Here is a 27399-nt window from a genome sequence, read left to right as displayed (position 1 = left end):
ACATCTGGGATATCATCTGCCAAAGGGACCAATTTAAAAAAAATTAAAACTTTATTTGTAATATAGGTAGGTGAATGATAAGGTAAATTATAAGAGTAAAATTGCTCTGATGTTCTTTAAATTTCTCAATACTATAGTAAATACTGTTTCAGCAGAATTATAAAAGAACAACACATTGGGGAAGAATTTGCTGTCAAACTAACGGCAAGGTTAATGGTGCTCGCCGTTATTTATGTGTAAATGGTACAGCAACTTCGGATGAGGAGCAGATACGCCGTTAAATGTGAATATCCAAAAGTTGCTGTCCGAGTTGTGCAGCTCTGCCGGTACCTTTGCAAAAACAGTAATCAATAGGAGTGTGCCAAGATTATCAGCTGTAACTTGAATGTGCATCAGAAGAACATAAGAAATAGGAGCAGGAATAGGCCACTCGGCCCCTCAAGCCTGCTCCACCATTCAATAAGATCATGGCTGATCTTGGGCTCAAAGCCACTTCCCTGCCTGCTCCCCATAACCCTTCACTCCCTTATCTTGTAATCATCTGTCCATCTCCACCTTAAATATATTTAATGACCCAGCCTCCACGGCTCTCTGGGGCAGAGAATTCCACAGATTTACAACCCTCAGAGAAGAAATTCCTCTTCATCTCAGTTCTAAAAGGCTACCTTGTCAAGCCCCCTCAGTATCTTATATGTTTCAATAAGATCAGCTCTCATTTTTCTAAATTCCAATAAGTATAGACCCAACCTGCTCAACCTTTCTTCATAAGTCAACCCCCTTTTTTCAGGAATCAACCGTGTGAATTGTCTCTGAACTGCCTCCAATGCAAGTATATCCTTCCTTAAATAAGGAGACCATAACTGTACGCAGTACTCAAGTGTGGTCTCACCAATACCCTGTACAGTTGTCACAGGACTTCCTGCTTTTATACTCCAAGGGGGAGAAATTGGGTGAGTAGCGCCACCTGTTAGCGCCTAAAGAGGCAGTCAGTGGCTGTAGCGCCACTGGCTGCGTCTCCGGCGATATTCAGTAGGGGCGCTAATGGTGGCGTTAGGCATTTGCGCTGCGCCGCCACCGATGACGTCATCGGTGTGCGCAGCGCCCCATCCGTGCCCCATTCGCAATATTTGGTAGCGAACGCCGCAGTTGCGCCGCTCGCTACCCGCGCCCGGTTCACGGGGCCTTACTGTGCCGGCAGCGGCGCAAGTTAAGGTGGAGGTGCGGGGCGGCCGCTTTTTCGGCAGCCGCCTGCCAGCACCTCCGTCCCCGGCCTCCTAACCACCCCCCCCCCGCGGCATTGCCGACTGTTTCCCGAGAGCCCGGCACTTCTCCTTGGTGCCGGGCTCATTTGCCGGCACTCGCGAGCGGGGATCGCACTGTTGCAGGCACCTCCCCCTTAACAGTGGGAGGAAGGCCTGCAGTACCGCAGCGTGCCGTGCCGCAGCATGTGGCGCTGCGGCACGTTGCGCTGCGATATTCAGTTTCAGCGCCCTAAGAGGGACGCGGAACGCCTTGAGCCTTGCCCCGTCTCCCTCGAGGGGCACTGAAACTGAATTTCTGGCGATCGGTATCATTCCGATCGCTGCGCTAAATCCTGCGCTCAGGCGACTTTTGCGCCACTTTGGCGCCCCAACCCACTTTCTAGGCCCAACTCCCTTGCAATAAAGGCCAACATTCAATTTGCCTTTTTGATTACTCGCTGCACCTGCATGCTAACTTGTTGTGTTTCATACACAAGGACCTCAGGTCCCTCTGAACTGTAGCATTTTGTAATCTCTCTCCATTTAAATAATAATTTGCTTTTTTATTTTTCCTGCCAAAGTGTACAACCTCGCACTTTCCCACATTATGCTCCATCTGCCAAATGTTTGCCCACTCACTTAGCCTGTCTATATCCCTTTGCAGATTCTTTGAATCCTCTGCACAACTTGCTTTCCCACCCATCTTTGTATCATCTGCAAACTTGGCTACATTATACTCGGTCCCTTCATCCAAGTCATTAATGTAGATTGTAAATAGTTGAGGCCCCAGCACCGATCCCTGTGGCACCCCACTAGTTACCATTTGCCAACCGGAAAATGGCCCATTTATTCCGACTCTCTGCTTTCTGTTAGTTAGCCAATTCTGTATCCATCCATGCTAATATATTATCCCAACTCCGTGAGCTCTTATCTTATGCAGTAACCTTTTATGTGGCACCTTATGGAATGCCTTCTGGAAATCCAAATACACCACATCCACTGGCTCACCTGTGTCCACCCTGCTCGTTACATCCTCAAAGAACTCCAGCAAATTTGTTAAACATGATTTCCCTTTCATAAAGCCATGCTGACTTTGCTTGACTGCATTATGATTTTCCAAATGCCCTGCTACTGCTTCCTTAATGAAGGGCTCCAGCACTTTCCCAACGACAGATGTTAGGCTAACTGGTCTATAGTTTCCTGCTTTCTGTCTCCCTCCTTTCTTAAATAGGGGTGTTACATTTGCATTTCCTAATTGAGCATACATAATAAGGAAAGAAAGAGCTGTCAGGTTGTGTGAGAGCTTAGCATGAGCCAGCAACAACTATGGAACAGATTGAAAGGTATGACTTTGTGGCATGCATACTTGGGTCAACTACCTATCAAATGGGTGCTGTTAGGTAGTCTTATCTTGGCCATTTTCTTAAGGTGTGGTGCCGTTTCCATGCCTGTTTCCACATCATGTGGGTACGGTACAGAGCATTAACACTGCCACCACCTTCCAACCAGCATGCTGCACCGCTGTCCTCTAGAAGACGTATTAGAGTACCAAACGGGGCCACTCTTCTTACCCCCACAACATGCAGGAGCACCTGTACTTGACCAGCCAGTAAACAGGGAGGTCAGCTGCTGCTCTGCTCCATCATTTGCCCAGAATTTCTATTTTCTGTCTTCACATTTATTTTGTCGGTTACCTTTTTTTTTTGTCCCATATTACCTTTGGAAAAGCTTAATCTTTACAAATAAAAGGTTGCAACAATTTTTACCCCCTATACATCCTCTTACCTTTAAGTGGCCGCATTCTTTTAAATTTTAGCTGCAGCCCTGCTGATGTCATTTCCTGCTTACCCCACCTCTTCTTTGTGAAGCTCCCAGCACCAGGTCCAATGTGGGCTCGAGCTTGCAATGAATGATTTATCTGGGCTCACTCCAAAAAATTGCAAGTGATTGGCCCTACAGAATGTCAGTAAGCATTCTACTTTTAGCGTTAGGATTGACGAATATATCCCGTTATGTTATTGATTATTTTACAAATATAGGCCCTATTTTCAAAACCCCCCTTTTACTTATTTCAAACAAATTGTGACATTTTTATTTATGTTATGCAAGAGTACAAAAGTAATAAAAAATAAATATGAGGACTACTTTACATAATAAACAGAAAGTCAATCTGCAAAATTTAAGGCTACAGTTTACATCAAAAACTGGATTTTTGTTACTTTAAAAACCTACAGAAATTCAAAACTAAATATAGTCAACTCCACTTATATATAAATCAGGTATGTTTATGCGTTTTTTTGTTTTTTTAACTATTATGAGAGAAAATAACTGAGATTGTAGGAAATGTTCTTTTATATACAAATCAAAGCATTTCAAAGGCTGTAAATACCATAAAAAGGAAGTTATGTTAAATGTAACTGGAGACAAGTTGTAATATTCCTCTTCTAACTGTAAAGACAGCACAGATAAAATGAAAATCTTGTGATGGGATCAGAATTATGTGATCATTTCATGATTGCAGTTATTGAAATGCTAATATTGCAGAAAGTAGCTATAGTGATTTGTTAAAGTTTGCTTTAAAGCTGTTTGCATGAGCAGACATGATTTAATATTGTGCAATTTACATTTTAAATGAAGCTTTTTGGTCTCATCTGCTTTCGTGCAAGTTGATGAACATGTAACAGCAAAAGTTTCTGCTGACATGAATTTTCAGGAAGCAGAGCTGCGTAATATCACAGCTACAATAAGCATTTGTAGCTTTTATAGGTCATAGAACTAATGAGATATATTTACCAATGCTATCCTGTGTGAAATAGACATGGTACATTGGGAATGAATTATATTAAAAATGTACACATTTAAAATCTTGTAGAATGATTTAATCAAAGTTAATATATGTATAATTAACATACTGTTCGCTCTATATAGAATTTTTTTAACAGTTCTTCAATATATGCCACATTCATGCATACAGAGTTACTATCATTTTATCACATTCTTAGGAATGGTTGAGGAAAGCTCTAAGGGGAAAAGGACTGATGACAGTTTTATATGTCAAATAAAATGAATCTATTAAGGGACTGGGATGAAAGTAACTTGTTAATGATGGCTGAGGGCTCTAAGTCAGATGAATTCAGCCAGACTCTACTTAGTACTTAGGGATGAACGTCCACAGTAAAAAGCTGCCAATAATTTGACACGGATTGACATTAAATGTGACAATCTCAGTCAGTAAGGCCACGAGGATGCTTGTATAGAAAATGGAAATATTACACTGGCATGGTAGGAACACTCTGTTGCAACTGATGTCAAGGCATATTGTTGAGGCACTGTTATGTATGCTACATTTTACTTGCCTCATTGTACATGACCCTGGAAGTGCTTAATGCTAATAGGTGGTGCAATGTCAAGAAAGCTGCCATTCCTGGCATTGCCATCTCCCACCTTAATAAGCACAAAATTCCCCCACCCGAGCAAAATCTCTCTCTTTTTCTTATTATGCTATACATTAAACAGAGGTAGATACAGGGCTATGGGGAGAGAGCTGTGCAGTGGGATTTGTTTGACTTGCTCTAGCAAAGAGCCAACACATCTACGATGCACCAAATAACCTCCTCTGCGATGTAAATTTCTATGGTTCTAAAATCTTGGAGCATGAATTCAACTTTTCCAAAGGAATACTATTTTTTTAATTGAACTTCAAAAAAGATATAAATAGTAAGAAATTCAACTTGCGGGCAAAAATGGGTGCAAAATTGCCCCTACATCAGGGGGCTCAGCCTATAGAAGAAGACTGATGGCTGTGCACCACCAATTGCTGCTAACGAAGAACAATTAAAATGGCTGTTTTGCTCTACAATGGGCAAAATTCATGTCACCTGATCATGCGGAAGCATTTACAGTGACCAGGAGCAGACTGGACTCTGGATGACTGAATCTACATGAAAGAAAGGGGCCTTGGCAGGAACAAAAAAAGAATTAAAGTTCTCTTTAGAAGTAGCATAGGAACACAAGTTGTGCAGATGTGTCTCAAAATGATCATCGTAAAATACTTTATATTCTTGTGTGATCTCCAGTAGATAACGGGATCCTGCTGTACTTAAATGCTTACCTAAAGTTAAAACCAAACCAGTCTATTGAATGAGTCGAGACTAATCATAACCAAGGCTACGATTCAAAGCCCTAAGGGTAATTTTGTCCTTCAGCACTTTCTGTCAATTTTAGATGTTCAGAAGAGGTATTATTAATAATGTTGCCTGAATTTATTTAAATTATTGTTTTAGTTCAAGATACCTAACGTACATAACATACATGAAGGCAAACATGCTGCCTTATCTTACATTGGAAAGACATGTGATGATGATTACAGCGCAGTGAGACATTTTAAGACTTATCCACAAGGTTTGAATGTTGGAAAAGATTCATCTCAACTGCAATAATAAAGTCACAATAGGAACTGCTCAGCTACCAAGTTAAGACCACAATTTGCGTATATTAAAGTGAGAAGAATGTAATTAAAATGCAATTATGAAAATATTAAAACCAGTTTTTGTAAAACCTAGAACAGCATATTACCTACTAATGATAAAGCAATTCTAAATTGTGAAGTATTTAGTAAAAGTACTGTGCATTTTATTGATTTCTACTTTATTGATATTTTTTGACTGAAAACTTTACAATTCTCTCCTGTCACAAGGAAAGCAAGCAGTCAAACAAAAAAGAGTAATAGCCAAACATTTCCACATACAACAATAGAGTCAGAACAAATCTAGCAGCTCAAAACTGGGCATCCATGAGGTTCTGTGGGCCATCAGCAGCGGCAGAATCGTATTCCACCACAATCTGTAACCTCATGGCCCAGCATATCCCTCACTCTACCATTAACATCAAGCCAAGTGACCAACCCTGGTTCAATAAGGAGTGTAGAAGAGCATGCCAGGAGCAGCACCAGGCATACCTAAAAATGAGGTGCCAACCTGGAGAAGCTGCAACTCAGGACTACATGCATGCTAAAAAGTGGAAGCAGCATGCTATTGACAGGGCTAAGCGATCCCACAATCAACGGATCAGATCAAAGCTCTGTAGTCCTGCCACATCCAGTTGCGAATGGTGGTGGACCATTAAACAACTAACGGGAGGAGGAGGCTCCATGAATATCCCCACCCTCAATGATGGTGGAGCCCAGCACGTGAGTGCAAAGGACAAGGCTGAAGCATTTGCAACCATCTTCAGCTAGAGGTGCCGAGTGGATGATCCATATTGGCCTACTCCTGAGGTCCCCACCATAACAGAAGTCAGTCTTCAGCCAATTCGATTTACTCCACGTGATATCAAGAAACGGCTGAGCGCACTGGATACAGCAAAGGCTATGGGCCCCGACAACATCCCAGCTATCGTGCTGAAGACTTGTGCTCCAGAACTAGCCACGCCTCTAGCCAAGCTATTCCAGTCCAGCTACAACACTGGCATCTATCTAACAATGTGGAAAACTGCCCAGGTATGTCCTGTCCACAAAAAGCAGGGCATAGCCAATCTGGCCAATTACTGCCCCATCAGTCTTCTCTCAATCATCAGCAAAGTGATGGAAGGTGTCATCAACAATGCTATTGTGCATCACCTGCTCACTGATGCCCAGTTTGGGTTTTGCCAAGACCACTCGGCTCCAGACCTCATTGCAGCCTTGGTCCAAACATGGACAAAGGAGCTGAATTCCAGAGGTGAGGTGAGAGTGACTGCCCTTGACATCAAGGCAGCATTTAACCGAGTGTGGCATAAAGGAGCCCTAGTAAAACTGAAGTCAAGGGGAATCGGGGGGAAAACTCTCCACTGGCTGGAGTCATACCTAGCACAAAGGAAGGTGGTTGTGGTGATTGAAGGTCAATCATCACAGCCCCAGGGCATCACTGCAGGAGTTCCTCAGGGCAGTGGCCTAGGCCCAACCATCTTCAGCTGCTTCATCAATGACCTTCCCTCCAACATAAGGTCAGAAATGGGGATGTTTGCTGATTACTGCATAGTGTTCAGCACCATTCATAACTCCTCAGATAATGAAACAGTCCATGCCCGTATGCAGCAAAACCTGGACGACATTCAGGCTTGGGCTGATAAGTGGCGGGTAACATTCGCGCCACACAAGTGCCAGACAATGACTATGTCCAGCAAGCGAGAGTCTAACCATCGCCCCTTGACATTCAACAGCATTACCATTGCCAAATCCCCCACCATCAACATCTTGGGGGTCACCATTAACCAGAAACTTAACAGGCCCAGCCACATAAATACTGTGGTAACAAGAGCAGGTCAGAGGCTGGGTATTCTGCAGTGACTGTCTCACCTCCTGACTCCCCAAAGCCTTTCCACCATCTACAAGGCATAAGTAATGAGTGTGATGGAATACTCTCCACTTGCCTGGATGAGTGCAGCTCCAACAACACTCAAGAAGCTCAACACCATCCAGGACAAAGCAGTCCGCTTGATTGGCACCCCATCCACCACCTTAAACATTCACTCCCTCCACACCGGCGTGCCTCAAATGCCTCGCGTCTCATGTCAGTTACAATGGGCAAGGAGTTGGTCTGTTACACCCGCTATGCTGTAACATTTACAATTCCCCAGTCCACTGGCACCAACCCCATATCTAAGGAGGATTGGAAAATTGTGGCCAGAGCCTCCGCAATTTTAACCCTTACTTCCCTGAGCTACCAAGGATGCATTCCATCTGGACCAGGTGACTCTTCTACTTTGAGGACTGCCAACCTTTTAAGCACCTCCTCTTTATCTATTTTTATCCTATCCAATATTGCTAGTAACTCCTCTTTTACTGCGACTTTGGCAGCATCCTCTTTAGTGAAGACAGATGCAAATTATTCATTTAGTACCTTAGCCATGCCCTCTACCTCCACAAGAATATCTCCTTTTTAGTCCATAGTCAGCCCCACCCTTCCTTTGACTACCCTTTTACTATCTATATGTTTATAAAAGACTTTTGGGCTACCTTTTATGTTAGCCACTAATCTATTCTTATACTCTTCCTTTGTCCCTCTTATTCCTTTTTAAAACTCTTCTGTACTTTCTATATTCAGCTTCATTCTGTACTGTATTATTTACCTTACATTTGCCATGAGCCTCCTTTTTCTGTCTTGTTTTTTTGACGCACATCTTTAGTCATACAGGGAGCTCTAGCTTTGGATGCCTTTCCTTTTCCCCTCATGGGAATGTGTCTACTCTGTACCCGAGCCACCTCTCGAATGCCTCCCATTGTATATTTACCGTTTTGCTTCCCAATTTTGATTCCAATCCACCTGGGCCAGATCCTTTTTCAACTCAGTGAAGTTAGTCCTCCTCCAGTTAAGTAGTTTTATGCTTGATTATTCCTTGTCCTTTTCCTTAACTATTCTAAGCCTGATGATATTGTGATCACTGTTCCACAAATGCTCCCCCACTGAAACCTGCTCCACTTGCTGCACTTCACTCCACAGTATTAGATCCAGCACTGCTTCCTTCCTCATTGGGTTAGAAACACACAGATCAAGAAAGTTTTCTTGTACACTTTCAGGAATTCCTCCCCCTCTTTGCCCTTTACACTGTACATATTTATTGAGTAGGAAGCTCAGGAAATCTGAGTGAGGCAAAAAGAAACCTATGAATGGTGGAACTTAGTAATAAAACAGAAATTTTGGAAATACAATCAGCACTGAAAAAGAAAGACAGGTTAAAATGTTGGATATAACTCTTATTTGGAACTGGGAAAGCTGAGGGTGAAGCGACCCCTTTTATAGGACAAGTTAAGACATGACAAAGAAAACTAAGGGAAGGGAGAACAACTGGTGGAGGTTGAGTGTTCAAATCTATTATCTATTTCTAAAGTTCTGTACACTGTATAAGAAACATCTCAAATGGGTATTCGCCGTGCAGACATTTGAAATAAAAAGTTGAGAAAGATCACAATTATGGTTCCAAAAGGGAAAACACAGAATGTGAATAACACCTACTGGGAGAACCCGTCAAGAAAATAGGGGAGACAGCTAAGGTTTGGTATTCTACTCAAAAAAAAGATTAGATAAAAATACATAGATGAGATATTGCTCCTGAAGTTTGGTTGGTGGGAACACTGGATGCATTTAATCACTATTATACTGCCAGGGAACTGAATACATTTCCATAGAAATGGACTCACAGTTTCATTTCCCTTCAATTAAAAATTCCCATGTGGTTCAATGGACTGCTTGGCAACTTCTTTACATTGTCCTCACATAAGTTTGCAGCTACACTGCAATGTACTGCTGATGACTTTGCACCTGAATTACACAGCAGTGTTCAAGCAATGCCAAAATTGCCTCATATCAACACAAACTAAAATATAACTGGCCTATAAGTTTGCTGCAGTTTACTGAAAAATACACTTTGGGGGAAGAAGGGCTATTCCTTCAGTGTTGGCAGTGGTATGGGCTGCTCGGAATCCAGTGTGTATTCTGCATATCAGTAAAGCACGTTGATGAATCATTGAATGAAAGCGGCATGAGAAGGTTTGCTAGCAGGGACCATAATACATAAATAGCCTATGTGAGAAATAAATCATTTATAAACTGAATAGAGGATTTATACTTCTCAATGCTATTGTTAATCTTATTCTAAAATACCATTTGTAATAAATAGTTATTTGTTTAGGTAGAGTGCTGAGTCACATGGTAGTGAAGGAATTTTGAACCAGACAAAATAATCCTGCATTTACACTTTCTCATGTTTAATTTGTTTTTCATTAAAAATATTTCACTAATTATTGTTGGATTTGAAGCTTTGAGTAAGAATGGCATTCCTACAATTGTCAAAGGAACCTTTTACAACACGCAAAATGATAAATCTTCAGGAACCAACAGATTCCCCTGTGAGTTCTGTAAACAATTTTGGTCAGCCTCAGTTCACTGTTTATGGAGTTAATTAGATTCTTTAAAAAAAATGGCTCCTTTCCAACCACAGTAAAAGTAGTACTTGTCTGCAGTATTTATAAAAACAAACCTACTGGATTATGGTTTCTGTTGACCAATGCCCTACTGGAGAGACAAATTAATTTCAATTTTTTCCCTTACTTTGAAAGGAATCAAATATTAATCTGGTAATGAATTAAATAAATTCAATGTTGGCAGCTGTGCTGGTGTCAAAATATGTTATTCCTAATGAAGTGAATTTGTAGTCATCTGGAAAAATGTTACTTACAGATTAAAATCAACCCTGAGTCCCTCCCCCAATCTCCACACCCTGTTCTTCAAGACAACCCGCTTTACCTTTACCATTATTTAGAGGGACCAAACAAAAAAATCTTTGATTTAACCCTGCGTTCTGCCTTATTTAAAGAAAAACTAATCATGCTTTCAACTGTTGCTAAATTGAAAGATTTAAAAACATTGATCAAAGATTTTGGTGTTAGAGGTTACTTTATTGCCGTTGTTATTTAGATAATGCCATTTTTCTTTCTCTTTACTGGATTTTAAAACACAAACACACCACCCACCATCAGATGAATGGCATGAGCTCAGCTCAAATTCAAAGATGACAAGTCTATTTGCATTTCCATCCAATATGTACTGGACATGGTCTGTAATGTAGATCATGTCTATGAATGGATTTAGGGTGAAGGCTAGTTATGCAAAATCACTTTTAAGTTTACAGATCTGGAAAACACAATTTGTTTTCATTTTTACTGGTATTCCTTTCACAGAAATATTTAATACTTTGTTTTACAAGCAGTTCCGTTTGGAGTACATGATTAGTTTCTAAATATTTGTTATTAAGAGTTCTTAGTTTTAGAACCAATCTTGCCATATATTGCAACTTCACTATCACTTTCCACTGCGAATGAAAATGAAGACTATTTCTTTCCTTACGATTTTGTATAACTATGTATGCAATCAATACACAAAAAATAATTATCACTTAACAAAATTAGCTATATATTAGTGATGATTTATCTAAAATACCAAATTGAGGCAAGGATATAAAAGCACATTCACCAAACCCACACTCCCAGTGTCAAGCCATACTGTAAAGAGCACAGGTTGGAGAATTGGCTGCAAAGTAACTCGATCTCCTACCTGTGCTCCCTTAAGTGCGGCTTCTCCACTGGGAGTGCAGCATTGGTGAACTTACCTTATAGAGTTTTTAGAAATAGGTAAATGCTCAAACCATTTTGATAGATTTCAACCCAACACATTACATCCTTTAATATAATAATGATGAATTTTAAAAATTCTCAGCTGGAAATAAATGAACTCTGATCATTGTGGAGAGGGGGGCGACTATTTTCAGATCTGACGAAATTTAGTGAACAACTGCCCCTGGATCACAGCTCCAACATAGTCTATTTTCCCTTATTCCTAGTTAGTGTAATTTACTGGCAGTTGCATAACATCTGTTTAAGATTTTGATCTAGATCAGCCTTAAATAGGTGTTACCTGAAGCCATACATCTTCCGTTAAAAATCCCTTTCGAGCAGTCAATATCTAATGTTGTCTCAAGGTCTGAAAATTGTTCCATTTTGTCTCTCTTAGAGCAGCACCCAAAATGGATTTTGTTTGCAGGACTCTGTGATAAGCAGAATGCTCTGCAGTGTCCATGATACGGTATTTATGAAAACGTAAGAAGGAGTTGACCTCATATATTAGAAACATTCCTTTGTTCTTCGATGGCTAGTCCTAAAACAGTAAAGGATCTTTATAGGTCTAGCGCTGGAGAGGAGTAATGTTGTCACGTTTGAATCATTCTTGTAACCCAAGATTGCTATAAATGGTTGGTGACCTTTATTTTATCACTGAGGTATTATTCATCCACAGTTTTATATTTTGGTCTGATCTGAACTGGGACGGCAGTGGGGGTTGTACAACTGGCCTTGCTGCTCCTTCGGAGGAAGCAGAAAATCAGCTAGCATTTTCATTCCTAGTCACTATCCTGCCATCCTTTTTGGGGTGTTATGGGCTTGATTTTAACTTTGGGCGTTCCTGTCTGAAGTCCGTGACGAGAGGCCAGAGACATTTGGAGGGCGGAACCTCATTTCAATACTGCTGGCAAGCTGGCGACTGCTGTTCCAGTGCTCACAGGCAGCTTGCCAAGCCAAGCATTTATCCTCGGTGGGGAGGAGATCGTGAGTGTGGCATTCATGCTCCTCCTGACCCCACTAAACTTTTTTAAAAATGGCAACTTTCCTTTTCCCGAATGGCGTGCAGCGGTCCCTTTAAGGACCACTGGATAGGCCGCTCATCACCTGGTAACAATGGGGGGAGCGTGCACGATGAATCATATGACCCTGATTAGCATATTACAAATAGGCTCTCACCTGAAACAGGCCTGGGCCGCCCATGCATAGGCCCCAACCAAAATGGCGGTGAATGGGGCGGTAAGTGTATTGCCGCCATTTGCAGAGCACTACTGCCCCATTCCCGCCTGGTGGAGGGAGTAAAAATCCTTGCTCGTGTGCATATCTGGTACAGGCAGGTTCGAGATTGTCTATGATAGCTTCCATGGTCAAATAGCCCACTCATACTCATTTGCTAAGCTCACCGTTGAAGAAGGAATATGTGGGCAAGATACCAAAGGGATTCTGGCATATATAAAATTACACTAAAAAAATTAAACCTTTGGATAAGGGGGAGAGAAAAGTAGAAAAATTGGATGTTGGGGGGAAGGATGTGCTTTGCCGTAGCGGTAAGGTTATTTGTGTGTGGGTGGTACTGTGCACCAGGAGGTTGAAGTGGCTGTGGCTCTGTATGGAAATAAGATAGGTGGATGGCTTTCATTGAGAGTGTTTGAAGGTGGAATGTTGCTGTCTTTTAGTCAAGTTTTGCTGGTAAACCTGCCTTTTAGAATGCATTAATGGGAGAGATTGCAATGAGTAGGTCTCTAAGCTGGGGGCTCAGATTGCCTGATACTTCGCCAGTTCCAGCAGGAGGCTGTGCATAACCTGTTCAGTTTGACATTTACCCAAATGCATTTTATCCATGATTGTTGTGGGAATGAATGTGCTTTTCCATCAACTAACGATGCACCTACTTGTTACCAATAGTGAGAGATGTGTTCATTTGTGCATCATGGATGGGGGAGGAGTTGGGTCAGTGTCTGGCAAGTAGGCCCAGCACACATGCGGCTTGCGTGATTACAAAGCTGGTCATGATTTTTGAAACCCCATGATTGTTGTTATATTCACAGCACAAAGACTAATAACAACCAAAATTAAAATGTTATATTGCTAGTTACTTCTAAGTAACTTCCATATACCTGGGCTGCTCTACTGGCTGACACCAAAATTGTCTGTATGATAAATTAATGAACTCTTCCTTGTTTTATTTTTGGAGGAGAATAAAACAAGGGTTTTTAGGATACTCGTTCATTTGAACCCCTCGAAATAATGAGCCACCAATGTTACACCTCTTCAGAAACAAGGTGGACTAAACAACAAAATTGATTTTCCAACAAATGGAAGTGTTGTTCCTGGTGCATTAAGGAGTAAAATGCCCCAGTATCGGTGCTTCAGAGTACAAGCTTGCAGCACTAGTGCACAAATATTTTGTAATTCCTTTCTTGCTGATGAGCATAGTTTGAATCATAAAATGGTGATAAATATTAGCTTTGTGACAATTCAAAAAAGAAAAAGAAAATTGTTGCAGTCATTTAATCCATCACATTGGCCCAAAAATTGCTGTCAAAGTAACGACAAGGCTAATAGAACTCGCTATTATTTATGTGCAAATGTCACAGCAACTTCAGGCGAGGGCAGATTGATGTGCCTCAATGAATCCGAGACTCGACGTTAACGGAGCAAAGCAAGGCTTTTATTAACTCAGAAAGTAATACACATTGGAGAAGTGTCTCTCATCCAGAGATCTGCTGTACTGCTGTGAGACACGCTGGGGCTTGCTTAAGTAGGGGCCAGGTATGGGCGGAGCCCTACACACAATACAATACAGGTAAGGAAATGAAACTGAAACTAAACTAAACACAGGGAATACAGTGCCTGATGAATGGCATATTTCATCACACAGATGTGCGATTAAATGTGGAAATCCAAAAGTTGTTGTCGGCGATGCTTCGGGAAAACAACAGGGGCGGTTTACATAGGCAGGGGGGACGGAGTTTCGGATGGGTTTCCCCCGCATACTGCAGAGTTTTCAATCTGACAGGTTCCCCACCTGGAAATCAGCCTGATTGACAGGCTTGGCTTCCAGTCGGGTGGGGAGCACTCCGGAGAATGCTGCAGGACCAGGTAGGTCCGATCCATGATCCTGGGAGGGGTCTGATCCCCGGGGTTCCGACCCCCGACCCCGGAGGGAGGTCCAATCCGAGGAGAGTTCGTTGACTGGTTACAGGAATTTTTGTCCCATTGTGTAAAAATACCTGTATGAAATTCAGATGTTTAACATAATTTAAATATTTAGCAATGGAAAGGGGATATGAATTGTCATTCTTGATTTCTGGGGCATTTATAGGGAAGAAAGAAAGAAAAACTTATATTTATATAGCGCCTTTCATGACCACTGGACATCTCAAAGCGCTTTACAGCCAATGAAGTAATTTTGAAGTGTAGTCACTGTTGTAATGTGGGAAACATGGCAGCCAATTTGTGCACAGCAAGCTCCCACAAACAGCAATGCGATAATGACTAGATAATCTGTTTTTTGTTATGTTGATTGAGGGATAAATATTGGCCAGGACACCGGGGATAACTCCCCTACTCTTCTTCGATATAGTGCCATGGGATCTTTTACATCCACCTGAGAGAGCAGACGGGGCCTTGGTTTAACGTCTCATCCGAAAGACGGCACCTCCGAAAGTGCAGCACTCCCTCAGTACTGCACTGTCGGCCTACATTTTTGTGCTCAAGTCCCTGGAGTGGACCCACAACCTTCTGACTCAGAGGCGAGTGTACTACCCACTGAGCCACAGCTGATACACTAAAAGAAACTAAAAGAACAGTATTCAACTATACAGGCATAGATTTATACTGTCATGGTCCTGTTTATCTGGAGAGCAGTCGACAGGAAGTTTGTTTGTTGCTACATAAATATGTATGCACATACATTTGTTACTGGTATGCTTTAGCCACATTTTGGTAATAATGAACAAACCTAGCTTGGACTTACTTCATTTATTGAACTGGAGTTATTAAATTTATTTTCTTTGCTTCCTAGGTTCCAAATTCAGAGAGGGAAAGGTGATGCCACCAGTTACAAGAGTCTTGGCCACTGCTTTAAAACAATTTTTCGTCAAGAAGGGTACAGATTTTGATTCCAATTATTCATTGTTAATAACCAGCACAAAACATTGATTTGGTTTTGTTAGAATTACCCTAAAGCCGTAGTACATTGAGAAATAATTTCTGTAAAGTTCGAGAAATAGTTTTTGTAAAGTTTGATGAAATAATGCAATCGAAGTTACTGCAGTTAAAGTTATAAGTTGTTCAGGGTTAGACTGACAATTGCAACTTTTCTTAACTCCCTAGCCTTGATATAACTCATAAGACAAGATGCATGTACAAGGAAAGTGAGAGTTACATAACTGTTATAACATTTATCAATTACCCTAGGTTCTCAGAGGAGGGGGATTTATTTTTCAATGCTGTAATATCGCTATAAATATTGACCAGTGAGGCACTGCCTGGTGTAGCACAAAGCCACAAACTAAGTTTTAATTCTTGGTCTGTGCTGATGTAACCTGGACAGCAGTTGTGCCCCGACTATTGACCTTGAACGAGGAAGGGAACACAATCAGCTAGGGTTCCACCTCCTGATCGCTCTCCAGGGACCCCAGCTTGAAAGGGCATGTGGGTGAGAAGAGAATCAGGCTTCACTGGGATCCCTTCATGATCGAATATCTTGCAGACATTCACATGAAGATGGATGCTTGTGTGAGATATCATCGGGCTGCCAGAACTGAAAGGAAAAAGAATCATTGTTCTTTTGAAGGGAATACAGGCGATCAAGACACTGTGATTTCATCATTGCATTATCAGATTGCCTGATATTTACCAAGTTTCAGGAGGAGTCTGTGTGTAACCTGTTCTGTTTGACAATTACCCATAGACTTTATATCCACAATTGTTGTGGGAATGAATGTGAGTACTGAAGGTTGTGAGCACGGCGTGCATGTGATCTGAAGGAAGTTTATGATGTTCCTGGGATGTGGGCGTCGCGGGCAAGGCCAGCATTTATTGCCTATCCCTAATTGCCGTTGAGAAGGTGGTGGTGAGCCGTCTTCTTGAACTGCTGCAGTCCGTGTGGTGAAGGTACTCTCACAGTGCTGTTAGGGAGGGAGTTCCAGGATTTTGACCCAGTGACAATGTAGGATTGGCGATATACTTCCATGTCAGGATGGTGTGTGACTTGGAGGGGAACTTGGAGGTGGTGGTGTTCCCATGCACCTGCTGCCCTTGTCCTTCTAGGTGGAAGAGGTCGCAGGTTTGGGAGTTGCTGCTGAAGAAGCCTTGGCGGGTTCCTGCAGTGCATCTTGTAGATGGTACACACTGCAGCCACGGTATGCCAGTGGTGGAGGGAGTGAATGTTTAAGGTGGTGGATGGGGTACCAATCAAGTGGGCTGCTTTGTCCTGGATGGTGTCGAGCTTCTTGAGTGTTGTTGGAGTTGCACTCATCCAGGCAAGTGGAGAGTGTTCCATCACACTCCTTACTTGTGCCTTATAGATAGTGGAAAGGCTTTGGGGAGTCAGGAGGTGAGACACTCGCCACAGAATAACCAGCCTCTGACCTGCTCTTGTTGCCACAGTATTTATGTGGCTAGTCCAGTTAAGTTTCTGGTCAATGGTGACCCCCAGGATGTTGATTGTGGGGGATTCAGCGATGGTAATGCCGTTGAATGTCAACAGGCGGTGGTTAGACTCTCGCTTGTTGGAGATAGTCATTGCCTGGCACTTCTGTGGCGCGAATGTTACCTGCCACTCATCAGCCCAAGCCTGAATGTCGTCCAGGTCTTGTTGCATGTGGGCATAGACTGCTTCGTTATTTGATGAGTTGCGAATGGCACTGAATAATCTGCAGTCATCAGCGAACATCTCCATTTCTGACCTTCTGTTGGATGGAAGGTCATTAATGAAGTAGCTGAAGATGGTTGGGCCTAGGACACTGCCCTGAGGAACTCCTGCAGCGATGTCCTGGGGCTGAGATGATTGACCTCCAACCACAACCATCTTCCTTTGTGCTAGATATGACTCCAGCCAGTGGAGAGTTCCCCTCCAATTCCCATTGACTTCAGTTTTACTAGGGCTCCTTGATGCCAGACTCGGTCAAATGCTGCCTTGATGTCAAGGGCAGTCACTCTCACCTCAGGACTGGAATTCCTGGTACCTGTTGTCAACCTAGATGGGGCTCAGACTCATGCTTGTCAGTTATCTGATGACCAACTAATGACAATCCTCCTTGCGAGCTTAGAATAGACATAGGTGGAGTCTTTTTTGAGTTGAGGTGGCTCCAAGCTGATACTTCAGACGATGGAAAGTTGGAACCAAGTCAACCCTATGTGGTAGCCTCAGTATATTAATACCTGAACCAGCAACATCTGTGATATCCCAGAGCACCACTAGTGATTGACCAGCCAGCTTCCTCGTCAATGGACCTGGAGGGGTAGACCTGTCTCGGGAGGGATCCTTCCCATTTGGCTCCAGATAACCTTGCAAGCCAATGTCCAAACAAGTAAGGTGGCCCTAACTGGACAAGCATGGGAAGTTTATGTGAGTAAACTGTGCAGTTTTAGCTGGTTTAACTCCAGCAGTGTCCCTCTGTACACCTCTGCCAAACTGCACCTAAGCTCCTGGACTTCGGTAACTAGGATCTGTCCCTACAGGGAAAGAGTCCATGCTCTATTTTGGGAAAATAAAACCCAACAGCTGGGTGTAGATTTACAGCTAGCTTGATTTGGGAGACTTTTGAACATGGTCATGGGCTTCTGCACATGTTAGACACCTCATTGATGGGAACAAAAATTCTCAAAACGCAAGAAAACAAATGCATACATCACAAAGATGTTTTCTGTATTTTTAAATTAAGCAGCAACATCTGTATAATTTGATTTAGTAGTTCCCCCCCACCACAGCTTGACAGTATAATCATTTAGCTAAAAGGTGAAGGTTCAGAAGTTATACAAAACAGTCTTCTCAATTATCTTTCCTTATACATTTATTTTATTCCACAAACAAGTTAATTACCAAAACAATTGATCTTAAACCCAGTTATCTAAGTTTATAGATGCCAGTAAGGTAGTGTCTTACAGAGATAATAAAATAACCCATTAATCACTTTTATGTTGCCACATGCAAACATTCATCTTTGCTCCTGGTACTAGCACAAGATCAAGTTTATGCAGGCTATAAAACTGTCAGCTCTCAATAAACAGATGTATTCCCAGTGGGTTAACTTTTGCTGTCTGCAATCTAACTACAGTATATAATCACCACTTATCAAGACTAAAATAAATAAGAGCTTACTATCAATGAAATGGCTAAATGTTACATTTGTGCCTTAAAATGAACAGTGGATGGAGATAGGAATTTAAAAATAATTAATTCCTCATCTAGACCATGTTGGCAGTAAGGTGCTTGTGTAATGTCACATGTTCTAACTCTGGATAATTCTGTGCCTACTTATGAACACAAAAAAAACAAATTTAATGCATATTTATATCACTGTAGGCAGAATGCTTTTCTTTTATTTCAACAAGAAGACTAGCAGTTAGTGTAGTCAACCTTAAAACTGGAAAAGTGCCTCAAGTGCTTCAATCAACTTATATGGAAACCTTCAGATGATGAACAGAAAGGGCATCACTTAAACCTTCTCTTAATGCAATCTTCAACTGTATTATTTGCATTTTACCACAGAAAGATAGGAAGTAGGATCAAGTCTGTCAGTTGAAGGACAAGAATCAAGCATTGTTCAGATAACACGGTACAAATCTCAGCTGGTCTTCCCTACTTTGAAGAAGGTGGAAGCAATGGGAATTTTTTTTAAATTCATTCATGGGATGTGGGCATTGCTGGCAAGGCCAGCATTTATTGCCCATCCCTAGTTGCCCTTAAGAAGGAAATAGGAGGAGAACAGATAAACAAACTACACCACTATTCATTAGCATTTATCAAGATCAGTACAGGCCCAGAAACAAGAGAGCCAGCTATGCGGAGATAATACTTTACAAACTTAGAAATTAAAATGAATGAATTGAAGATTGATTATTAGTTACCAGTAAAACCTGTTTAATGCTCAAAATCCAATGTTAAAACCTAAATATGTAAATAATCTTATGTTAAATGGATACCTTGGTGAAGCTAGTTAGAGTTTTAATCATTACACACCCAGTTTCAAAAGCCAAAGAATTTTTCACAAGACAAATTTGCTGAAAATCCAATAAAGCACAATTGAATTGACAATGCAGAATTTAGAATAGATGCTTTATCTGATCATCACCAAATGTAACAATGGACTTTCCCTTTTCTTGGTTTGTTTTAGAACAGTTGAACTCATAACTTTGCAGACAGTGATAAAAGCGTTAGGGTGCATTTCTACTGCAAGATTAGTGTCGGAAAAAGAAATTCCCGAAGCTAAACTGACAAAATAAATCCCGTGTCAGGGTCTGACCTGACTTGAGAGAAGTGGCGTCAAACTCACCGGAGGCAGTAGTCTCACACTGCTGTGGTTTGATACAGTTGGACCCCCTGGACACTTTGTAAACCTACTTGACCTTAATTTAAATGTCTACCTTTAGGGAAATAGCTCTGCCTATGAATGAATCCAGGCATGAGTAGAGTTTTCTCCCAAACAAGACAGTTAAACTTCTAGCAAAACAGAAATCAAAGGGCTCTGCCTGGCTGGAACCTGGACTACACCCACTAGTCTCAGACTGATAGCTGCAGTTTACATGCAATCTTAAACACATTGAAGAATGATCATGCAGGAAACCACCAATCAGCCAACCCATATCCATGATCATCGAATCCCTGAGATTAGTGGTGTACAAGCTTTTTGTCTTCATGGGCCACTTAGTGCATACAATGGTGGTTGGGCCACATATAACATTTAAATCAATGTTCCCATTAATTTGCATGAATCTCAGATTGCTAATACTAACAGATCTTGAAGTTCTGATTGAGAATTTATCCATTAATGAGGCAACAGCACTAAGATCAGGTCTTTCCAAACTTCCAAGACCACAAATTTAAACAGGATAAACCAGAAAATACAAACTAGTGCAAATAAACAGGCTAAACTAATTTTATGCCTGCTTGTAACCTCTGTACGCTCACTATTAGATTGCTAAATACAACTTATATTGAAAAGAAGTACAACTGCTATCTTCCTGTCCCTCCAGCAGCCACTCCTTCAACTCTTTTGTCAAGTTGTCTCCTGTTACTTCTGTGAATCCACCTTGGCACCCCTCTTCCAACCTAATGGGAAACAGGGGGCCCGATTTTCCCGGAGCCGTCGGGCGGGGTTTCAGGCGGGCGGGGGGCTGAAAATCGCAGAAATAGGGGGTCGCGACCCCCCCGCCCGATTCCCCGCCCCGCCCGACTTTCGCCCCCATGTTTCAGCGCGACCCGAATCAGTCCCGCCCGCAGCAGGCGGGAATGGTCGGCGGGAGCCTAATCACCAATAATTGGCATGTTTAATCCTATTTTCAGGGTCCCTTGGAATTTTTAGCCTTTCCCCACATAAAACACGCCTGGTGGGAACACCGCTGATGAAACCTGGCATGAACAAAATTGGCTTGCTTGCTTTCAGCTGCAGGTCAATCAGGACTGAAGAGATTAAATCAGCCAGTGTTTGTAGGCTGCAAGACCTTGTTGCTGAAGGCTTGGGGCAACTTGTTGAAGGCTTAGACACAGCTGTGGAAGGTTGGAGCCTCACACACTTCTCCAATGTGAGCTCCTGGGAAGCACCTCTCAGTACCCTCACTCAGCGCTTCCTCAACGGAGGCATCTACCAGAAGTATGGGAGGCCTTTTTTCCCTTCCCTTCATGCCATTAGAGGATCTCCATCAGCAGAGGCGTCAGAAGCAGAACCAGGAACAACAGCATCAGCAGCAGGAGCGCCAGGCTGCTGTTCACTCACCTGAAGCTGCACAGGCCAGAAGGGGCCAGCACTTGGATGTGGCTTGAGAGCACCTTGCTGCGCATCAGGGGGCCATGGGGACCCGTATCTGCACTGGCAGTCCTACTCAGAAGGACTTCCATGAAGGTCTGGTTTCTCTGTTCAATAGATGCCCATCGCTCCTCAAGAGATGTCATTCTATTATGAACACTCATCATGTTTTCCATACCCTGGTGACTTATCTCCTCCATGGAGGGTGCCAACCTTTCCATGGTGATGCGTTCATGCGTCAATGACTACGCAAAGGCTCAGCTCATCTTCGCTATGGACTCCTCCATTCGCTCCACACTCGCAGCGACCCTGGAGACAAAACCTGCCAGAGACTCCTGCATCTGTGCATGGAGATCCATCACCTCTTCTCTTGCGGATGGACCCATAGGCAGAGGGTCGACATGCAGCTGAGCTGAGCTGAGCTGGCAGAGTCCTGCGCCCTCCGGCGAGGACTCTCCACTGCTGTCCCTGTCTCCACAATCTGCTGATGCTCACTTGTGAGCTGTGAAACACCAGGTGACAACACTGCTCTATGTCCCAAAGGTACCCCCGAGGTGTGAGTGTCTGCGCTGGTGCTGGGTGCGCTTACTTCTGCTGACGCTGCGCCCTCAGAGGTTGGAGCTTCCTCTGAGGAGTCTGGCTGCACAGCCTCTTCCTCCTCCACAGTGGGGACGGGGGCTCTGGATGGTACTGTGGGGGAGTAAAGGAAGGAGTTAGAGATGTACTGCCAAGGTTCTTCTGGTGACTCCCAGCAAGTTGACATCTGCTGACACCTGCATCCACGCAGCCTTGGTCTCAGTGGGAGGCCTCTTCCTCCCTGACCTAGGGAAGAGGACCTCCCTGTGGGCCCTAACCCCATCCAATAATGCCTGCAGTGAAGCCTTGTCGAATTTGGAGGCAGCTCGGGGTCTGGCACTGGCCACAGCTGCTGCAGGCTGCTCTGCCATCCTGTATGGATCGTTTGGAAGCCTTTAGAGGATGCAGTGCTTGCTTTGGACCTTGAAAGCACCACAAATGATGACATCATACTGTGGGGCTTTCTGACTGGAAATGGACAATTAGCAAGGGTGCCCACGCACTGGAAATAAATTGGCCACTTGAGCGAAAATTGCGTGCAGCTGGCTGACCCATTTAGATTCGGGTCGGAACCCGACATTCGGGGAACCCGACAATTCCTCGCACCTTCGGGAAAATCGGACCCAGGGTGGTTTAGCTCACTTTTCTCCTCCAAATCTGCGCGCAATGATTTTGTTAAATTTCTTCCTCCAGTGTTCCATGCTGTCCTGCTATTGTGACACACATCAAGTTTTGCCCCTGTCAGGTCTGTTGGATCCTTTGCTTTCTGAACTTGAATAAGACTTCTGGTTCCAACGGTACCTCAAGATGTGTGCCTCCAAACTTATTCCTGCCCTGTGTTATCTCATCAATTTCTCTTACTCCCAATCAATCTTTCCTATTACCTGGAAATTTACTTATGCTCACATAGCTGGTCCTATTGCCCTTATAGTAAGACTTTCTAAGGTTATAGAAGCCAAGATTAACTATCAAGTTATTCATCACCTTAATAGTTTTGGCCCAATCACTAACTATGATTTTCATCATGAGCAGTCCACCTGCAGATCTAGTTGTCTATGTCACACTCCGTAACTGTGCCCCGGCAAATTATTTGTTGTGCCTTGACCATCTCCAAAGTAATTGACAGCATGTGACATTGTGCACTTCAAAACAAGTTACCATTATGGCCTGTCACCAAAACTATGCTCATGGCTATCCAGCTTTCCTCTCTAATCTCTAACTACATTCTAATTGGTGCCTCAAACTCTTTTTCCATTAACTCAAAGATTCCTCATAGCGCTGTCCCCTAACCAGTCTCTTCCTACTTCACATAAATATCCTTTCCCACAATTATTCAACCTTATCCACTCAACTGTTGGTGAGTTCAAATCCCACCACGGCAGTTGGGGAATTTAAATTCAGTTAATTAAATAAATCTGGAATTAAAAGCTAGTATCAGTAATGGTGACCATGAATCTATCAGATTGTCGTAAAAACCCATCTGGTTCACTAATGTCCTTTAGGGAAGGAAATCTGCCGTCTTTACCTGGTCTGGCCTATATGTGACTCCAGACCCACAGCAATGTGGTTGACTCTTTTGCCCTCTGAAATGGCCTAGCAAGTCACTCTGTTGTAAAAAAACCACTACAAGCAACAATAATAATAAAACCGGACAGACCACCTGGCATCGACCTCGGCACTGGCTACTGACACAACAATGGCACACCCAGCCCGGTTGACCCTGCAAAGTTCTCCTCACCAACATCTGAGGACTTGTGCCAAAAGTGGAAGAAGTCTCATGGCATCCGGTCAAGCATGGGCAAGGAAACATCCTGCTGAGTACCACCTACCACCCTCCCTCAGCTGATGAATCAGTACTCCTCCATGTTGAACACCACTTGGAAGAAGCACTGAGAGTAGCAAGGGCACAGAATGTACTCTGGTTGGGGGACTTCAATGTCCATCCCTAAGAGTGGCTTGGTAGCACCACTACTGACCGAGCTAGCCGAGTCCTGAAGGACATAGCTGCCAGTTTGGGCCTGCGACAGGTGCTGAGAGAACCAACACGAGGGAAAAACCTACCTGACCTCGTCCTCACCAATCCACCTGTCGCAGATGCATCTGACCATGACAGTATTGGTAGAAGTGACCCTCAAGAATGGTGGAGCCCAGTACATGAGGGCAAAAGACAAGGCTGAAGCATTTGCAACCATCTTCAACCAGAAATGCCGACTGCATGATCTATATTGGCCTCCTCCTGAGGTCCCCACCATCACAGAAGCCAGTCTTCAGCCAATTCGATTCACTCCACGTGATATCAAGAAACGGCTGATGCACTGGATACAGCAAAGGCTATGGGCCCCGACAACATCCCTTCAGGACTCGGCCAGCTCGGTCAGTAGTGGTGCTACCAAGCCACTCTTGGGGATGGACATTGAAGTCACCCACCCAGAGTACGTTCTGTACCCTTGCTACTCTCAGTGCTTCAGCTGTCGTGCTGAAGGCTTGTGCTCCAGAACTAGCAGTGCCTCTAGCCAAGTTGTTCCAGTACAGCTACAACACTGGCATCTATCCAACAATGTGGAAAACTGCCCAGGTATGTCCTGTCCACAAAAAGCAGGAGTAATCCAATCTGGCCAATTACCGCCCCATCAGTCTACTCTCAATCATCAGCAAAGTGATGGAAGGTGTCATCGACATTGCTATCAAGCGGCACTTACTCACCAATAACCCCGAAAGTTGTAGCCCCGCCTCCCACCCGACTCCTGAATGAAAATCCTGCCCATCATGTCCCATTGAGCAGGAATTCCGTCAGGTGGAGTTGAAAAGCTTTAGCAGCAGCTGCTTTCTTCTCTGCAACCTAATCATGGTCATCACTAAGCCTAGGATGTATGAGTGCGTGTTATTGTACCCAGCCACCAAGTACCACCTTCCAGCAGCTGTCATCAAAACCTACACTTTTCAACACCTTTTACTGAGGGATATAAAAAAAGATATTTTTTTAAGTCGCAAGTCTTAGGTACTAGGAATGTCCTAATATGCTAGCATGGATGGAGAATTGGTTAACAGACAGAAAACAAAGAGTAGGGATAAACGAGTCTTTTTCAGGATGGCAGGCTGTTACAAGTTGTGTACCGCAAGGATCGGTGCTTGGGCCCTAGCTATTCACAATCTATATCAATTATTTGGATGAGGGGACTAAATGTAACATTTCCAAATTTGCTGATGATACAAAGCTAGGTGTCAGTGTCAGTTGCGAAGAGGATGTGAAGAGGCCTCAAGGGGATCTCGACAGGCTCAGTGAGTGGGCGAGAACATGGCAGATGGAATATAATGTGGATAAATGTGAAGTTATCCACTTTGGTAGAAAAAAACAGAAAGGCAGAGTATTTCCTAAATGGTGAAAGATTGGGGAATGCAGATGCTCAAAGGGACCTGGGTGTCCTTGTACATGAGTCACTGAAAGTGAATGTGCAGGTGTATCAAGCCATTAGGAAGGTAAATGGTATGCTGGCCTTCATTACAAGAGGATTTGAGTACAGGAGTAAAGAAGTCTTACTCCAATTATATAGGGCCTTGGTGAGACCACACCTGGAGTACTGTGTATAATTTTGGTCTCCTTACCTAAGGAAGGATATACTTGCCATAGAGGGTGTCATAAATCTTATCATTCATGGAGAAATGACTCATGAAATAACACTGGGTGGCCAGGGAGTATAAATACTCGGGTGTGGGCCTAGCTTGTTCAGGACGTTTTTGTAACCAGGAACTAGTGATGTAACTAGAATCTCATGGTTGTGAAACAGTTGATTAAAGCCTTGTTTTATACTCAAACCAAGTGCTCAGTAGTCTTTTTACATCAGAGGGAGTGCAATGAAGGTTCACGAGATTGATTCCTGGGATGGCGGGACTGTCGTATGAGAAGAGATTGAGTAAACTTGGCCTGTATTCTCTTGAATTCAGAAGAATGAGAGGGGATCTCATTGAAGCATACAAAATTATTACAGGGCTTGATAGGATGGATGCTGGGAAAATGTTTCCCTTGGCTGGGGAGTCTAGAACCAGGGGCCACAGCCTCAAGATAAAGGGTAGGCCATTCAGGACTGAGATGAGAAGAAATTTCTTCACACAGAGGGTGGTGAATCTTTGGAATTCTCTACCCCAGAGGGTGGTGGAGGCTCAGTCATTGGTATATTCAAAACAGAAGTCGATACATTTCTGACTAGTAAGGGCATCAAGGGATATGGCGATAGGGCCGCTGAATGGAGTTGAGGCAGAAGATCAGCCATGATCTCATTGAATGGCGGAGCAGGCTCGCAGGCTCGAAGGGCTGAATGGCCTACTCCTGCTCCTATTTCTTATGTTCTTATGTACATATTCACAAGATTAGATGCAGCTAATGGTCAGTTAGGCAACAGTGAATGAGAAGATGAGCATATATTAGTGTTTCACTATGGAAATATGTTGTTGTGAGATGAAGCCAAATATTAAAACAGACTAAGCTGATGAATGTCCTAATATGGACATGCCTTCAACTTTATTATTGCCTGTAAATTACAGGCATTTACCATCCAAATGTTAAATATTTGAATAAATGTGAATCCTCATTATGACAAGAATTTTAAATTACAATAATTGCTGCCAGCTATAGTGGAAATATCATTAACTATTGATGAGACAATAACACCTACATTCTGGGGTGAATATAGTGGGAGTGCTACAATTCTATAAATGGACTGATGAAGGAAAGTTTATGTTCGTAATAATGTATGATTTAAAAAAATCCATGGAACGATTGAATCAGCTGGTGTTAGAAATTGTGTTGCAATTGATTATTTTAAAAAGGTTTTACTGTATTCCGTAAAATTAGTAAAAAAAAAGCAATCACAGAAAAATATAAAGAACACTGTACTTTAAAATAACCCATATTACAGAGTTTCCAGCTTAAGCTGTCATTCTTGGTCTTGTTATGTATCTTATTTTACATTCACTCTCTTCAATATGTATAGTTCACTTTTTTTAATAAGTGTATAGTTTTACTTTTCCTGGATATTGCGACTTGTGCAAAGTAGTAAAGCGCTTGCGTTATGTTGCCCTCATGAGAGTGATCAGCTTTCAGTTAGCTGCTTGGTGTGACAAGCCAATGTTCAGAAACGCCAATTGCAGTTCAACATACCACTATTAGACCTGAAATTTGAAGTATGTCTCGTTTAAACTGATTTATAGGACATCTTATGCCTTGAAGTTTTAACGGTATCACAGATCCCCCCTCCCCCCCGTCCTCCCCTCGCTCAGTTAGAAGCTCAAGTTTGTATCAGTAAGCTAAACTAAACTCTGATGTTTAGAACCACAATTGATATTTCCATACAGTGAATTTCTGTGAACCATAACTGACAGTAAAAGTTTCAAGCCAATGACTTTTATCAAAGTTTTATTCCAATCACAGGAATTCTAATAAGGACTGTAGGGAAATTCCATCTCA

General features: G+C 42.8%; 1 protein-coding gene across 2 annotated transcripts in view; it reads left to right on the top strand.

The window, feature by feature from the left end:
* slc25a21 (solute carrier family 25 member 21) overlaps positions 1 to 27399 on the top strand; it is a 730433-nt gene that overhangs the window by 578908 nt on the left and 124126 nt on the right. For both annotated transcript variants that reach the window (XM_086003353.1, XM_086003352.1), the window contains exon 4: positions 15416 to 15499. In XM_086003353.1, coding sequence (XP_085859479.1) covers positions 15416 to 15499 — 84 coding nt within the window. The remainder of the gene's footprint in view (positions 1 to 15415; positions 15500 to 27399) is intronic.

This window comes from Somniosus microcephalus, chromosome 12 (genome assembly GCF_052327205.1).
Source record: "Somniosus microcephalus isolate GS21.2 chromosome 12, FLI_Smic_1.0, whole genome shotgun sequence".
Lineage (NCBI taxonomy): Eukaryota > Metazoa > Chordata > Chondrichthyes > Squaliformes > Somniosidae > Somniosus > Somniosus microcephalus.
Note: the sequence above shows the minus strand (reverse complement) of the source record. Positions and strands in the feature narration are given on the sequence as shown.